Source organism: Lampris incognitus, chromosome 1 (assembly GCF_029633865.1).
Source record: "Lampris incognitus isolate fLamInc1 chromosome 1, fLamInc1.hap2, whole genome shotgun sequence".
Classification (NCBI taxonomy): Eukaryota; Metazoa; Chordata; class Actinopteri; order Lampriformes; family Lampridae; genus Lampris; species Lampris incognitus.
In genome coordinates this window covers 140,759,284-140,775,969 of record NC_079211.1, presented here as the reverse complement: position 1 = coordinate 140,775,969, position 16,686 = coordinate 140,759,284, and the positions used below count along the sequence as shown (strand labels likewise).

General features: G+C 47.5%; 1 protein-coding gene across 2 annotated transcripts; it reads right to left on the bottom strand.

The window, feature by feature from the left end:
* Positions 1-273: 273 nt before the first annotated feature.
* aebp1b (AE binding protein 1b) lies at positions 274-12,889 on the bottom strand. Of its 2 annotated transcripts, none has more exons than XM_056291343.1 (23): positions 12,633-12,889; positions 11,872-12,451; positions 10,481-10,642; positions 10,270-10,344; positions 9,475-9,834; positions 8,921-8,995; positions 8,224-8,286; positions 7,740-7,820; positions 5,971-6,042; positions 5,599-5,708; positions 4,383-4,522; positions 4,182-4,266; positions 3,809-3,953; positions 3,631-3,719; positions 3,292-3,415; positions 2,930-3,126; positions 2,551-2,727; positions 2,292-2,455; positions 1,705-2,132; positions 1,433-1,572; positions 1,245-1,344; positions 935-1,101; positions 274-651 (listed from the first exon to the last, which is right to left on the bottom strand). In XM_056291343.1, the coding sequence occupies exons 2-23, from the start codon at positions 12,113-12,115 to the stop codon at positions 283-285; spliced, it is 3,567 nt and encodes a 1,188-aa protein (XP_056147318.1). In that variant the 5' UTR covers positions 12,116-12,451; positions 12,633-12,889; the 3' UTR covers positions 274-282. The 2 variants fall into 2 exon arrangements, with proteins under 2 accessions (XP_056147318.1, XP_056146655.1); XM_056290680.1 differs by having other exon boundaries at positions 12,670-12,889.
* Positions 12,890-16,686: the final 3,797 nt, after the last annotated feature.

Below are 16,686 nucleotides of genomic sequence, written 5' to 3'. Positions count from 1 at the left end.
TCTTATTCAAGTACAGATACACAGAAGTCAGAAGAATGCAGCAGGGACTGTCAAATGAAAATGGTGCCATGTTTTTGAATGGTAACATTTCTTTGAAGAGGTATTTTCATGTATGTGTGAGAGCTTAACTTGATTATAGTCAAGTTGGGGAGAACTGTTAATTGCCTACGTCCTTTGTACAAGGACAGGGTTTCTCATCTGGTGGAAAATAGTAAGAACAACAAGAGGGGGTGGATGCACGTAGTGTGCTGAATCAGACTGAGTTGTGTGCATGTGTGTGGTTTAATAGTCATCAATCTTGTACTCATAATTATAGTCCAGGATGGAGTCTGTGAAGCCACCAGGTGTTGAAGACTGTCCCTCGCCTATAAACCATGAGTCATACCAGGACGTGGTTGTTGTAGGAACTGTTGTGGTCGTCGGTGGTGGTGGTAATGTGGTCGTCGACCTCATCAGTCTCTGTTGCCTTAGGCGACGGAGACGGGCTATCCTCAGCCTTCTCAGCCGCTGACGGCGGACTTGTGGATCTACAGAATTGACACTGTTGCCAGCGACCACACGACTGTTGCCATTGGCCACTGAGGTGTAACGTATTCTGCTGTTCCCGTGGCTGATCAGGCGGATTGGTTTGTTGCCATGCAGGGCCATGATCTGAGTGAATTGGTTGACAAAAAAACAAAAAAAAACTATTGATAATCTAGGAGCAAAGGACCAGAAAGGCAGAGGAAAAACAAGATGAAGTTGTGGTTCAGGTTACACAGCTGGAATGAGGTTTGATTCCTTCTGCAGTCATCCCTGCCAGGAATTTCTGCGCTCCTACTTTTCAAAGGTAGTTTGGATAAATAAATTCCAGCAAATTGGGTATGTTGTGATTATGACGATTTAAGGAACTGTGTTTAAGGAGGACGGAGAGAGAAAACAGTAGCTGACTAACCTGTTTGATGCGATCCCAGTTGGACTTGGCCAGGTTGAAGCTGCAGGCAGTAGCTCCTGCCTCGTAACCCACCACACAAAGCTTGGTCATGGAGGAGAAGCCCTCTGCTCGCGCTGTTACACGGTATTCCCCCGGGTTCAGCAGACGCCAGTAGTCCCCTGTCGCAGCTACACGTGGGGAAAAAAGGAATGGATAAACTTAAGTGACGAAAACTAGCCTCTATGCCAGTGAGCCACCACTCCAAAGAAGGAAATCATGGTCTGCGATTACTCTCCCATTGTCTTGTCACAACCAGTAAGGCCACACTTACCTGTGGTGACATCATGGTTGACCCCCTCTACTGATATGGTGGCATTTCTAATGGGGTTCCCCTCTTGGTCTTTCACAATGCCTCGAATGCCACGATTCACCTGTATAGGTTGGGAAAAAAGTTTAGGGCCTTGACCTATGAACAGCAGTTCACATGTGGATCATGTGCTGCGCCTGTGTGTGACTGACCTGCTCCATGAAAGTGAGCAATGCTTCTCTGTTCTTTTCCCACTCGTATGCAAGCTCACTCTGGTGAGGAAACTTGTCACAGCCCAGGAACATGGACAACTCTAGGCAATTAGTGTGCAAGTAGCTGAAATCATTCATACCTAGGGGGAAAAAAAGAAAAAGACCTCATAGCTTGCACTGCATACAATGATCCACTAGGGTGTGCTGTAAATATCTCCATAGAGGCGAATATAATCTTTGTACGTTTTATGGTGTCACAGGACACTACTTACTGCCTTTGACTGGCTTCCATTTGGCGCGGTTGATGATTCCCAGCCCTCCTGCAGCATCGTCTCCATGGCAGGAGCCGTGGTAGTTATGTGTCAAGCTCAGGTGTGTGGAGGCGTAGGAGATAGCTAGCCACCTGAACAGGGACTCATCTGGTGTCACCCTTGCCTCATCCTCAGGCTCAGAGTGCTGGTAGCCACCTTCTCTCCCTCTGTGATCCTCATCCTCCTCCTCCCCTCCCTGTCTATAGCCGTGGTCGTAGCCATGCTCGTGTTCGTGCTCTTGCTCGTAACCATGCTGGTAGCCGTGTTCATAACCGTGTCCTCGCCACTCCTCCTCCGGCTCAGCATATCCCCTGTTCCTCCAGTCCTCCTCTGGCTCCTCGATGTAGCCTCTCCCCCATTCCACTATATCAAAACCTTCCCCTTCATACCTGTGAGAAGGGGTGGGTTTGGTTTAAAGATTTCACACAAAATGTGTTAATTTTTCCATTCTAAACAACTTCTGAAGAGGAATATTTTCACCACAGAAAGTGAGTATGAAGTAGGGAGGTGGTCACAGAAAATTTGGAGATGGAGAGAGAAATTTGTACTGTCTCTTCTTGCGGCTGTGGGGCCTCTCGCTGTCGGCGGCCTTGTTGAGGCGTAAGCTGTCGTAAGGGTAGGCCACAATCCTCTCTCCACCCTGGAGGTTTGCACCCAGCACAAATGGATGGCTCTCCATCCAGGAGATAATAGCTCTGGTTTCCACAGCAATCTGGAAGGAAACAGAAAACAAGCCAGGATCAGGATGGCCACACGTTTCACACATGTTAACGGCTGGTTGGTTTGTGAGACAAAAACACACTTTACCGAGCTGTTGGCCTCAAAGTTCTCGGGAAGGGGTATGTGGTGGTTTGGAGTGAGTTTAGGTACCAAGCCCCTATCTTCAGCATCCCACAAGATGTCGTTCAGGTCTGGGAAATTCTGGAATATGTCGTAGCCATTCTCGGTAAAGTGGCCAGTAGTCCATCCGCTCAGCTCCGACCCCTACAGGGAGGAGATTGGTAACGAGCCCCAAAAACGGCCATAGAAAAGAAGAAAATCAACTTCAAGTAACAACACCAAATGATCCCAATTCACTTTATTACATCAACAATTTACAAACATTCATCATTCCTCTTTTGCAGTGTCATGAATATATCCTCAACATAGGAGAAATGGGTTTTTACTGGTTTCACAGTTTACTGACCACTTCAAAAGCTTTTTCATGTCCATCGGGGTTGAGTGAGGGAACCAGGTGGATGCGTATTCCTTCCACCAGCCGTTGGGCTCTAGGGTTTCTGTCTTTGTACTCTTTACACAGGTACTGCATAAGAAGCAGAAGCATCTCACGACCCACCGCCTCATTTCCATGGAGGCCTGCCGTGAAGCGAAACTCTGGCTCGCCTGAAGGAAAAGGCATGCAAGATTGATATTATAGTGAATGCTTGACATGGAGCCATCACATTTGATTTTCCTCTGGTATTGAAATTTACCTGAGCAATGCGACAACAACCTGACTAACAAAAGTGAGTGATAGCCTGTGTCCTGGTCAAATGAGCATATTCCCACCTATTTCATGGTTTGTGGGGTCGCTTGAGATGACCATGGCCATGATATCCAGTCCGTTGTAGCTGCGACCCAGGCTGTAGATGCTTGTGATGTTGGGGCATTCGTCATTCACAGACTTCATCAGCTGTATGGGAATTAATGGAGATACTGATAAGCTAAAGATGAAAAAGACCAGTTTGCACTACATTATAAAGTAAAGTATGACGTATTACTTTCTAAATTTCTGTACATGGTTATTATTATTCTGTATTTGTAAGTGGTTAAAAAAAAGGGGGGGGGGTATTTTATCTGCAATAGACCAGCGTGAGTACTGGGGGTCTGTATTGCAGGGATCCTTACTGCAACCATCTCGGAGTAGCTGTGATGTTTGAATTCCAGGTAGTCCACTGGAGTCACTTCATTTTGCCTGTGTTGAACGTTGTCTGGATCTGGCAAGGAGAACATGGAAAAAGTTGACTGTGTATGCATGTGTGTATTGTACATGCGAGAAAAAGACAAGAACGAGTGTCAGACTTACCAGGCAGGGGGCAGCCTAACAACTCTAGCCTCATACACAAGCTGCCATTCCAGCTCTGAGGGATGATCCTTATGTAGCGTGCAACCACAGGTTCAGCCAACTGGTTCATCACTGGAGTGTCCTTATCACTGTTGCCAAAGAACAGCTGGGCAGAGAAGGTGTAGGGGAAATAAGTCAGAGAACGAAAAGAAGCGTTGATGGAAATAAAGAACAGCGTGAGAAGAGGTAGCAGGCATAATGTTCATCAGCCAGAAATGCTTAACATGTATGAAGTCACTGGATACAAAACAACAACAACAACAATGTTTTCTCTACTAATTTGTCATATTATTTAACCCGGCCTTTGAGGAAGCACAGTAGTCGATAAACTCACCCAGTCTGAGTATCCATCATGAATGGTGTTCCACTCCCTGCTGTCATTGCTGAAAGCCAGGAAGTAGGACATCACATAATCACTCCTGAAAAAGAGGAAAACCGTGGCGCATAAGTAACCTCGAGGTATTGACGACTGAATTTGTGTGTCTATGAATGAGAAAGAAAGAGAGAGAGAGACAGAGTATTATCACGGTCTTACACATTCTGAGAGTCTCGTCCCTGGGTGATAATGCCGGTGAACTCTACCGCCTTACGTAGGTCTACCTCAAACCAATGAATCTTGTCTTCGACGTTGGCACACCATGCCCCACCTCTCGTACTCTCCTCATCATCAGAGCCCTGTGAACCAAGGAAACCAGAATGCATTATGTTGGGCCGTTTGCACGAGTAACGGCACAAGCGACAGTTTAGAGACAGCAGTGTGAGATCAGCCCTGCAGAAGTTTGCTTAAAGTGACTAACTCCTGAAAATGTATGTTTTGAATTAACCGTGGTAATACTGGCAATTGCAGTGGTGTATGAGCTCTCCAAATCTCAGGGATTAATATGAAATAAAACAGTCATCAATACTGTTGTGTCAGCACCTCTACCCCAGTTTGAGCAAAAATAAATATGGTTGATTTTTCAGCATTTAACCCATCCTAGCTATGTAGCCAGGGGCAGTGGGAAGCCGCCGTGCAGCACCCGGGGAGCAACTCCAGTTTGTCTTTCCATTGCCTTGCTCAGGGGCACAGACAGAGTATTAACCCTAACATGCATGTCTTTTTGATGGTGGGGGAAACTGGAGCACCCGGAGAAAACCCACCGCAGACATGGGGAAAACATGCAGACTTCACACAGGAAGGACCTGGGATGACCCCCAAGGTATGACAACCCTGGGGTTCGAACCCAGGACCTGCTTGCTTTGAGGCGACAGCGTTAACCACTGGGCCACCGAGCCACCAAACCTGAGCCTGTGTTTGAACTCTTGATGTGATGCCTGTTGATCAGGGTTTTCTATGAGCTTGATCAGCATCAACAGTTTCCAGCCAAATCCCAGCTCCATCATCAAGTAAAGGCCATCAACCTATGGTTTATTTGAAGATTTTGTTATAAATAAATAGCTAGCTGCATGTGTCTCGAAGTAAGTTGTGCAGGGTGGGAAACTAGCTCTGCAGCGGGTCCAGAAATTTCATCTGCTCGTTTAATATCTCACTTCTGAATTAATTTTGGCGTGATTGTTAATGACTGACAAAAGGCAAGATGCCAAAGTGGCAAAAAGGAAGTGACAGACAGAGCCGTTAAAGCAATTATTTTTTCCAGGCCTTGGGTGATAGCTAGCACTGATTTCAGTCCTGTACAATATGGACGTGATGGCTGTGGTGTATGTCAGGTATGTAGGGGCAGGAGTGACTTGCTGTAGGTTTTTTTGTTTACCTGCATGTTGAGGCGCGCTCTCTGAGGAGCAAAATGATACTGGGCTATGGAGGAGGCCAGGAGCTGGTCCGGCTCAATCTTATGGGACTCCATCCCCAGGGGAGGACATTCTGCCACGTGTACACGTACACACACACACACACACAGAAAAAAAATTACATGACATACATATTTCATTAACCGTCCCAGCAAGTTTCTATTAAATATACAGAGAGGTTGTCGTGATGCATGCTCAATAATCCAGGTAAGAACATCAAAGAAGGTTGAATCAGTTCATCTGGATACAATGTTTATTGACAGATACGTTTCAATAAACATTGTATCCAGAGGAACTGGTTCAACCTTCTTTGGTATAAAGAGAGGTTGGCTTACTCTTCGGCTCTTTGAAGATACGCGGTCTGTTCCTAGCACGCTCCTCTGCCTCCTTCAGTTTCTGTGCTCTCTCTGTGAGACCAAAAAAACCACACATCTTAGGGCTAAACCAGTTGTTTTGGAGTGGCTGCACTATCTATCCTTTTCTATGTAGAAAACAAAACATGCATGGGAATTCTAACCCGATATCTACATATGTACAGACTACAGGCCAAAATGCCTGAGGGGGACCCAGGAGTACGGACTTCAAAAGAGTCGAGATGGGTTTTGTCTCTCGGTTCAAGTATGCGATAATGAAACTCAGATTGTTTTAGAGCAGTTAAATGTAAGACAGGCTATATGAAATTCCATTTGGGGCTAGTTTACGGTTATATCCAAACTGTCTGACACGTTGTCCCCTGGTAAAAGTGAAGCTGCCTGAAGCAGAAAGTGTCTCGCTGACACATGGAATGTAAAACATGTTAAATGTATAACCTCCTCACACACATACATGCATAAATTGAAACATGCTCATATTTGCAGCATGCACACATGCAAAAACATGTTTTTTTTGTTTTTTTGTTTTTTTTGGTATTGTAGTGCCACAGTTGAGTGCTTGTGGAGAGTTAACATTATAATGTATGTAACCTTGGCAGCTTAAAATGCTGCCTGCCGGGGGGCGTCCGGGTGGCATGACGGTCTATTCTGTTGCTTACCAACATGGAGATTGGCGGTTTGAATCCCCATGTTACCTCCGGCTTGGTTGTGTGTCCCTACAGACACAATTGGCTGTGTCTGCGGGTGGGAAGCCGGATGTGGGTATGTGTCCTGGTTGCTGCACTAGTGCCTCCTCTGGTAGGTTGGGGAACCTGTTCAGCAGGGAGGGAGAACTGGGGGGAATGATCCTCCCACGCGCTACGTCCCCCTGGCGAAGCTCCTCACTGTCAGGTGAAAAGAAGCAGCTGGCGACTCCACATGTATCAGAGGAGGCATGTGGTAGTCTTCAGCCGTCCCCGGATCGGCAGAGGGGGTGGAGCCGTGACCAGGACGGCTCAGAAGAGTGGGGTAATTGGCCGGATACAAAAAAAAAAAAAGAAAGAAAGCTGCTTGCCTTAAACCCAGCAATTGGTGAACCATATACACAGGATGTGCCCTATTGACACTAGACCTGACAATGTTGTCTATCATCGGGTCTGGCCTGGCTTAAAGTCACCAGCTAAACTTGCTACAACAGCTCACAGTGCAGAAAACATGACAAGAACTGGAAGGTGTAATCTGAATAGTTAAGGTCTGAACTCAGAGTCTCTCCTATAGTATCATGTCCCCCTCCGCCCGCCCCACGCCATCCAGCTTTCCTTTCTTCCTCTTCCTTCAACACCCTCAATTAATGTACAATGTTCTCAGCTGACCTCCTCATTTCCCTCCCCTTGCTCCAGCACAGCTCACTCAAGAGATTTCAGAACTTAGTGATTGTTTTTACATGGCCGTATCTCAACACTCGGATGTGTTCTGACTCAGGAAGTTAAACGTTTGTCCCTGCTGTGCAAGTTTAAACAAGCATATTTGCACCAAAGGCCCCATTGCATGATCTCTTCTTGGTGAGGGATCACAACCTCACTTTTTTTTTGCATTGGAAATGTGAGCCATGCAACATCATGTGAGCACAATGCTGTTAGCAATTAGTGCTGTGCAATCACAGGTTATGGTGCTCTGGCTTATATGCATTCTGTCGTGGAGGTATGATTACATGGTGTAAGGAAGAGATCTAGGAAACATCTGGATAGCCTTACCTCTCTCTTCCTGCTCTCTCTCCTTTGCTGCCCGCTCCCTCTCTTTCTCTTCCCAGTCGCCGTCCTCGTCTTCTTTCCTCCCTGTGCGAGCAAACCAAAGGTAATTTTGTTGTTGAGATGTCCCGTCGATTCATCAAAGCCATTGTGTGGTTGGATCTGAATGTCCCGTCTGAGTGTTTTATAAACCTTCCAAAGTTATAAACACCGAAAAGCTCGCAGAATTTTACACAGAGGATAAGCTGCAGATCTGGAGAGTCGCTGAGCCGAGCGTTGTTCATCCACTCTTGCTTTTCAGCTTTGTTAACAGAGAGGCTCACACAAGTGTACTTTAAAACACCTGGACGTGGGTATTATTCAATTATTATTCAATGGTTTTCATACCTGTAAAATGACATTACTTGTGTTTATGTGTGTGTGCATGCGTGTGTGTGCATGTGTGTGTGCGTGTTGGTAGGTGTCTATTTACGTGTGCACATAAACTTACTCGGTCCATAGTCGTACTCATCATACCAGGTTCCTTCATAGGGAGGTGGGGCTGTTGGCTCGTCTGCAGAAAAGAGAAAGAAAGCAGCCATTGACCATGCCGATGACTCATGCACGCCCTCAACAGTGCTGTTAGGAGACACGTTAGAATTTATACAGACATTTTACCGAATTATACAGTTTTGGATTTTTAAATTGCACACTAATACTCCAACACACCAGCAAGTTAAGCATTCTGTGGACCACAACAAATGTTCTCCGTTCGGAGGTACACAAATGCCTGCTGCAACACCCACTGTGCTGTTAAACTCTACATCAGTTAAATGTTTAATTTACATTTACAAGGATTATTATAGACTTTCCATTTGAATGACGGCCTTTTGCTCGCAAACGAAAGTATGAAGGCTTCTGTCGACTGCATACAGCCAAGCACGTAGCCACCCACCCACATTCACTTAAAAAGTGGGTTAGCTCACAGATGAACTGTAAAGTCATTCCCATGTGTTTAACTTACTCGGGACAACTCATCTACTCCCGCAGTAAAGGCAAAGGGATGTGACGGAGATTTAACCTCCTACACAAGCAGATACTCTCCTCAAGCATCTCTTAGAATAATAACTCGCACACCAGCTGACTGAGAAGCTGGTGGATAGTTTGACTGATGGATGGTCGCTGAATTGCAGAGTGACATCTGTTACCTGTTACGATTTCGACTTGTATTTCAGGGCTGACCTCTTTGCCATCAGGGAATGGGAGGTTCTCTGGCACCTCGTCTGCAGGAATTGAGGGGGAAAAAAAACAACAACAAAAAACTGAAAACCGAGACCGGGGTGGTGGAGAAGAGATATTGGAGAATGCAGAGCGGTAAGACCGAGAAATGGTAGAATTGACGGACAAGGTTCGAGCAAGTGGGAATGAGATAGGGGCAAAGGTACCGTGGAAACACGATGTGATGAGAATGTGTCATCTTTAGCGAGCCGTCCAGCCAGATGGGCCGGTGGCTTGCACTGAATGTTACAGGGCCACGGATGAGAAAACATTTCCATCATCTGATAGGATGGAAAAAGTAGTTCAGCCACCGCAGACTTCCGGTAGATGGAAGTTTAAAAGCGGCAGGATGTTGGCTGTGTACAAATATCAGCACACTGTACCATATGCATAGCATAATGCAGACTCCTACATCAAAACTACAACCTCACAAATGTCCTTATTCAAACAAAGCAGAGAGGAAATTACTCAAAGTCAAACATACACGTAGCATCCCAGTAGTCGCCGTCATCTGTATCAGCCTTCCCATCCACCTGAGGGGTAGGGAGCGTCTGGTCCTCTCCTTTCCAGTAATCGTCATAGATATCAGTCACAGGAGCAGCGGGGTCGACCTCCTCTGGCTGCCAGTATTCATCGTATGGAGAGTCTATGACCGCGGTCTCAGGCTGTGATGAAGGCGGTGTGGACTTGTTCTCATCCCAGTAGTCAGCCTCTGGGAGGGTCACCGAGTCCAGTGGGTCCACTTCGTCCACTGGATCCACTTGGTCCACTGAGTCCTCTGGGTCCACTTGGTCCACCGGGTCCACTGGCTCCTCCTCTTCCTCCGGTAGCCAATAGTCATCCTCTATCAGAAATACAGTTGGACAAGTGGTGTGTGGTGTTATTTATGTTTGTGTGTGAGAACTTGTTAATATACCAGCTACCTAGCAACTGTTGATACGTTGCCATAGATAACCAAACTGCATCATACCATACTGAAGCTGAACCAATGTTCCTTTGCTACCTTTATTCATTCAGGGAAGGGTTTCACTTACATGCTTGAAAACTACCCAGTATTACATCCATCATCTTGTGTTGGCTACTAGGAATTAAGAGGCTTGCTCAAAGGCACCCTGACACTAGCTGCTGAGTAGTGTGTGTGTGTGTGTGTGTGTGTGTGTGTGTGTGTGTGTGTGTGTGTGTGTGTGTGTGTGTGTGTGTGTGTGTGTGTGTGTGCATGAATATTTGTGCATGCATTTGTTTGTTATTTTGTGCACATTTGTGTTTGTGCATCACATACCCCCGTCAGTATATGGGTAGTCTGGGTAGGGCTCGGGTTCTGTGGGTGGTTCTGTTGGTGGTTCAGTGGGGACCGCTAAAGACATGAGGAGGACGAGACAAACCGAGAGTCAAGCAAAGAAAAGGCTGCGGTTTGGAGAGGGAACTAGAGGGTTATCAGAGACACACATGGTACAGCATTGGTGCGGGTCTGTAAACGTTCAAGTCATCACCTGTAGTGGTGGGTGGTAGGGTCGTGGTTTTCTTGTCCTTGCCCTTCTTCCCCTTCTTGTCACTTTTGGGCTTCTTGGTCGCTTTGGGGTCCTTCGGCTCTTTGTTTTTCTTCTTGTCCTTCTTCTTCTTTTTGCCCTCCTCTGGCGCTCTCCTAACCCTGCCTGAAAAGGGTGGGAATGAGAGAAGCACGAGTAGTCTGGCTGTTATTTTTTTTCTTCTAACCAAGTATTTTTGTTTTCCCAGTGAAATTCAGCCAATGTTCTGCAGAAAGTACAGACTTAGTTGGTGAATGCATTGTAAAATTTTGGAAAAATACTCGCTTGAAATGTATGTGGGTCGTGTACCTGTATCTGTAGGTGGTAGTAAAAGCAGTACCGCAGATGGCGACAAATATTGAAATGATTGGATTATTCGAAAAGAAAGATGCCGATCAGCCAGTGATCGACCCGATTGGTTGGCGCACCTTCAGTTTCGGTGCAGTGATGAGATGTCGGGTTATGTTTCCGATTCTGTGCCGCTCAGTCAAAAGTTAGCATGACCAGTGGAAATGCAGGCAGCCAGTTAGACTTTAGTGGTTGATTGAGCTCCAACGGTATTTTCCTTTGAGGTTGTCTGAGCTCAAATACTGGTGTCATGAATGGGTTCATATGGAAAACACTCCTCTCTCTTTCCATTAGTGCCTCTATTAGCCACACTTCAATTTTTAATGACGGAGCATCGTCCCAGACAGACTAAATTGCCTCACAAAAAAAAAAAATAACGCCAGTAAAAGATATAACCTTTGCTGGGATTTATTGAACACTCGCCTGATGTAATTGTGTTTACTAGATCTCAGCCTCGATTGCAAGTCAGCGACAAGCTGTCACAATAACCTACGGCCTTCTTTCAGCAGGACTCTTATAATCCATTGTTCCATAACAGTAATAGATTCAGCGGAGGAAAAAACACTACGATAAAAGTCTGGCCAAAGGATGCTCCTCTCACAGAATCTGCCCTAGGACAGGGAAACTTGCCCAGTCCTGTGATTTAAGCCAAACACACTCATATCTTCTGTTTAGTCCCACATGTGGGGAAGCACTAGTAGACAGGTGAGCATCTGGATTTTTTCATCCCTGCTGGACTTGCCAAAAAGTTGTGGGGTGGGTGTGTGTGTGCGCGCGCACATACATTCATTCCTCTGTGTCATACATTCCTGTGTGTGTGAGCACAGCATGAGTAACTCAAGGTAATTTGATTCCAAATTGTGTTTCTGTGTGTATTTCTACTTCACTTGCAAGTTTTTTGAGTTTAGAATCAAAAGTATTTCTCATTATCAGGTAACAGGGAAACTTACATATAATCAATAACGCACTGTATCGTTCTTCTAGTCCTTGACATGGCCTCCTCTTACCTGTTAGTGCAGCCTCCTGTGTGTCTCGTTTGGCCCTCCTAGTGCTCTCCTGTGTGTCGGGGTCCACCAAGAGTCCTCTCTCTGGATCATCCAGGGACCCCTCTCCTGGATGGACCCCTGCATTTCCCTCTCCTCCACGGTGCCCGAGAGAGACTATTCCCCCTGCGGTATCCCCTCCTCTCGGGAACAGCACGCAGCACAGGGCCAGCAGAGCCACCGACACAACCACAGTCTGGCCCCTCATACTCGCTACTCTTCCAACCACAGAGTGCCAGCCTCAGGTTTTTTTGTTTTGTTTTTCTTTTTGTCCTGCGTTCCAACCTTGGGTTTTCTCTGGTGCTTTAAATCAGCTGCAGCTTAGTTATCCAATATACAATCCGGTTGAGTATTCTGTGGCGGTGCTCTGGACCAATATCCTGCAAGGAGTATTCAGGTTTAACCCTTCCTTTCCCGCCTGTCCTTCCCCGGTGCCCTTGCCGTGTGTTCCACACCTTAAATCCAACGGGCGACTTCCTGGACCTCCACAAGTACTGTTAAGCCACAGCGACGGCTGGGCTGAAACTCCAGGCAAGAGACGGGGCTAAACAGAGAGTGAGAGGGGGGTAGGGATGGACAGGGAGGGAGGTGGGAGAGAGAGAGAGCAAGAGTAAGAGACAGACAGACAGACAGACAGACAGACAGACAGACAGAGAGAGAGAGCAAACCAGTAATACTGCCAAATGAAAAGACAGTGTCTCTAATTCTCCTGCAGCTATGGTCACCTGAAAAAACACCACAGACCAGAGGATTCCCCCTCACCTGGCTGACGAGTCAGAACAGGTGCAGGGATCAGACGACTGAGGGAGACAGAGGGAGGGAGAGGGAGGGTAGCTGCAGAAGCAGGTGAGGCTCCGATGTGAACGGACTAAGCGCTTGAAAAGAGAGAGAGAGACAGAGCGAGGAGAGAGAGGGAGACAGAAAGGAGAGGGTTCTTCAGTTCAGCGCTCCCCTCGGCTCCTGTTGAATTCCTCCGCGCGCACACACACACACACACAACTTCACCCTGCAGACACACTCAGACCAAGCTAAACAGCAGGAATGGACTGACTCCCAGGACACTGAATTCCAGAGGAAGAGATGCGGGGGAGGGAGGAGAAGGGGGTATGGGGGAGAGTGCAAGCATATTGTGTGCATATGTGTGTGTGTAAGTGCGTGTGTATTTGCTAACGATAGCAAACTCAGCCAATCACCAGAGTGGAATTCCAACAAAATCAAAACAATCAGGAGCAAAAGAACAGAAATTCCTTTTGTGTGTGTGTGTGTGTGTGTGCTGCAGTACTTGTTTTGGCTGGGAATAGATCCTTGCCGTCTATATAACCGAGTGGTGCTTTGTCATTCTTTCCTTAGGATGTTGCCCTGCTAGCTTTCCCCCATATGTTGAAAAACTTATGGTGGGTTACGGGGCTGTGGGAGAGCACACACAGGACAAGAGGATTGTTTGAGCAGATGACAGAATTATAACCTTCCCTGGTTTGGTGGTTTTGTCTCGCTGCCCCCCCCCCATCTTCCTCTATGCATTTACAAGTATAATTTACTGCGGCCTTTCGTTCTGGTCAGGGTCCGTCTTCCGCTTCTTCTTCTTCTTCGTGTTGTGTCTGAATCTGACGCGTCGACTTGCAGCGCACGGCCTCTCGCGAAACTGGCCCGAGGCGCGAGACGGCTCGCCTCAGCCCTCGCGAGTATTTCCGGTTTGGAAAGAAATGGCAAAATTGTGATCAAGATTTCCAAAGTCTTGTCAAAATAACGATAGTTGTTTTGTAATGCCGCGCTTCAAACACAGCCGAAAACGTCCCGAGCCAAGGACGCCCAACGCCAGGAAAGAAAACCGAGACCGGCCTTCAGAGCAATTGAGCGATTTGTTAAATAAACCGGAGGGTACAAGTAATTTCTGTCGTACCGAGACAGTGTCACGTTACTCAGCTATTAGAGGAATTACCCCACGAGCCAATGGGCTCGAAACTCGGAAATGGCTGGCTCGGTACCGCTCCGACAGGTGTTGTTGTAAATAAATCTCATAACCATTACCACTTGTCCGATTCCAAGTGCCGAGGATAAATCCGTCCAGGAATATTCAACGAAATCAAGGGAAGCAGACACGACGCTTTATAACGCTCGCCGAAGACCTGCCTCGCCAGTGAGACTGATTTGCTTGGGCTGGGTGTCAGCGGCATCTCAGAGGGCTTTACTTCTTGTACTGCCTCCTGTCTGGGCAGTTGAACGGCTGCCCGGAGGTGTAATTGGACTTCCTGTGAAGACTGCCTCCTTTTCCAAGGGTATGTGAGTGATAAATTGTGCGGATAGTCAGGACGAGTCGAAATAAAACAGGCAGTGGGCCCTACGAATCCCCGTGTCACTTCCGGTTTGGGTGGGAAGCCGGATGTGGGTATATGTCCTGGGCACTAGCACCTCCTCTGGTCGGTCGGGGCGCCTGTTCGGGGCGGGGTGGGGGAGACTGGGGGGAATAGCGTGATCCTCCCACGCGCTACGCCCCCCCCCGGTGAAACTTCTCACTGTCAGGTGAAAAGAAGCGGCTGGCGACTCCGCATGTATCGGAGGAGGCATGTGGTAGTCTGCAGCCCTCCCCGGATCGGCAGAGGGGGGTGGGGCAGCGAGCGGGACGACTTGGAAGAGTGGGGTAATTGGCCAAGTACAATTAGGGAGGAAAAGGGGGGAAACCCACACACACAAAGTAATTCATTATGTATGACCTTAACCTTTGTGGGGAATTGAATACAATTATGCAAATACTTACAAACTGGCCAGACAAAATATGGATATGAAGTAGCGGATGTGAGTTTGAGAGGACTTCATTCCTGTCTGCAGTTGTGGTCATGAGTAACCCTCCAGTGTCCAAGCATAACTCTGGTACAACGAACGCTGCAGAATACTCAGACATAAGTCAAGCCAAGCAGAAAGGCCATCTCCTCTCCCAAGACTCACAGACGAGGCTTGTCTGGAAGATGCTGCCCTTATATTTCTTGCCTTATTGCTTCAGGGAAAGAAAAAAAAGCGGGGAAGAGGAAACTCATCGTATCCATCAATCCGAACTAAAACTCCCCGTTACCACCACATGTTCGGCGATCAAAAACGATGTTGAGTAACTGGGGGAAGTTGAAGGTATGCCATGGAAAAGAGGAGCAATGGAAAACAATGTGCATTTCTCCGTTTCACTCCAGCAGCAACCTGACCAATTTCACTATGGAAAAACACTGGGCAAGACAGACAGTTCCCGATAAGGAATATCTGCTGGCCATTCCATAGCGATGGAGAGAAGGCCGATTCTGAGTCATGACGTTACACAATAGCAGGCATATACACGCGTGTGATTATGTGCGATGACACAGACACACAACAGTGTACAACAGCTTGTGCAATGAGTGCTTGCACGCAAATTGAGACTGTATTCGTCCAGGAATTGGTTCCATGTATCAGTCTACATTTTGCATGGTCACTGCGGGGCTGACCATGGAGGTGTGTCTCATTTTGGATGTGATTGTGCATACAGTAAGTAAGATTGATTTTCCTCATACCGGCTTGACTCATTCTCCCCCAGCTGTTGGACTCCACCGTTAGCAAATCTGGTCGGAAACCCTGTGAGGATGCAGACACAGCCGGAACATCTTAAATTAACCCACAAACACCAGCTGAGTACTAGCTCAGACTTGACCCTGATACGAGATGCTGCTTCGGTGCAAAGGATAAAATCAGGGCAGTTTTTCATACTTTCCAGGGAGGCGATATCAGTTCCTTGTGTCTGCAGGCGGCTTGAGGTCATGTCAGCCTTGAGCAGAGCTGTGTTTGATAGTTTAGCCCCCTGAGCAGACAGCCCTGAGGTAAGCGTCGGCGTCTACAGGGCAGGAAACAATGACATCAGTGAGGAGAGAGAGAGGGGCAGAGAGAGAGAGGGAGAGAGAGAGAGGGCAGAGAGAGAGAGAGGCACAGAGAGAGAGAGGGGGGGAGAGGCACAGAGAGAGAGAGAGACAGAGAAGAGTGGGGGAGGGAAGAAGAGAGAGTGGGAGAAAACTGCTGTATTCCAGCAGGCTCACTAGGTACAAATGGAAAAGGCTTAATAAAACTCCATACTTCTTCCATTGCCTTCCTTCTCACTGGGCTCCGGGACGCTCAGAGAGGCTTTTAAGGGTGTTTAAGGTGTCCCCTCACAGGCTCTTTGTGACCTTTCAGCGGCAGGGTGAGAGATTGCGCTGCATTGTTTTGTAAACCCCCCTCCCCCGCCTTCGATCTTCACCGAGACCACGTGGGTATTGCACGGCCTCCCGACGACCAAAAGCCAGACAACGAGGCGAAAACAACCTCCGGACACGAACCAATGGCGTTTAAGCACCACGGCGAAGCAGCGGTAGAGGCTCTGGATCAGGTATTTTCTTTTTCCGTCATTTGCGAGCTCTGATTCAGCAGGTCCGCCACAATCCAGTCATCCGGCGCTGTGGGAGCGGAGCCATGACGCTGATTGAGCACAGATGTCGCGAGGCTCGCAGCGCCGAGGCTCCTCTGGAAGCCTGTTAGCTCGCGCCCCGAGGCCGAAGGCTCGCTCGTGCCTCTGATAGGTTCGTGCGCGGTATCAGCCAGTAAATACACACACACGTCCTACCACACTACAGTGAAACCATAGATAATCATGATGGCATTTCTGGTGTGTGTGTGTGTGTGTGTGTGTGTGTGTGTGTGTGTGTGTGTGTGTGTGTGTGTCACATTGCTATACAATACTACTACTGTAGCCATATACTCCAGCATTTCTATAGTATATACTACAAGAAC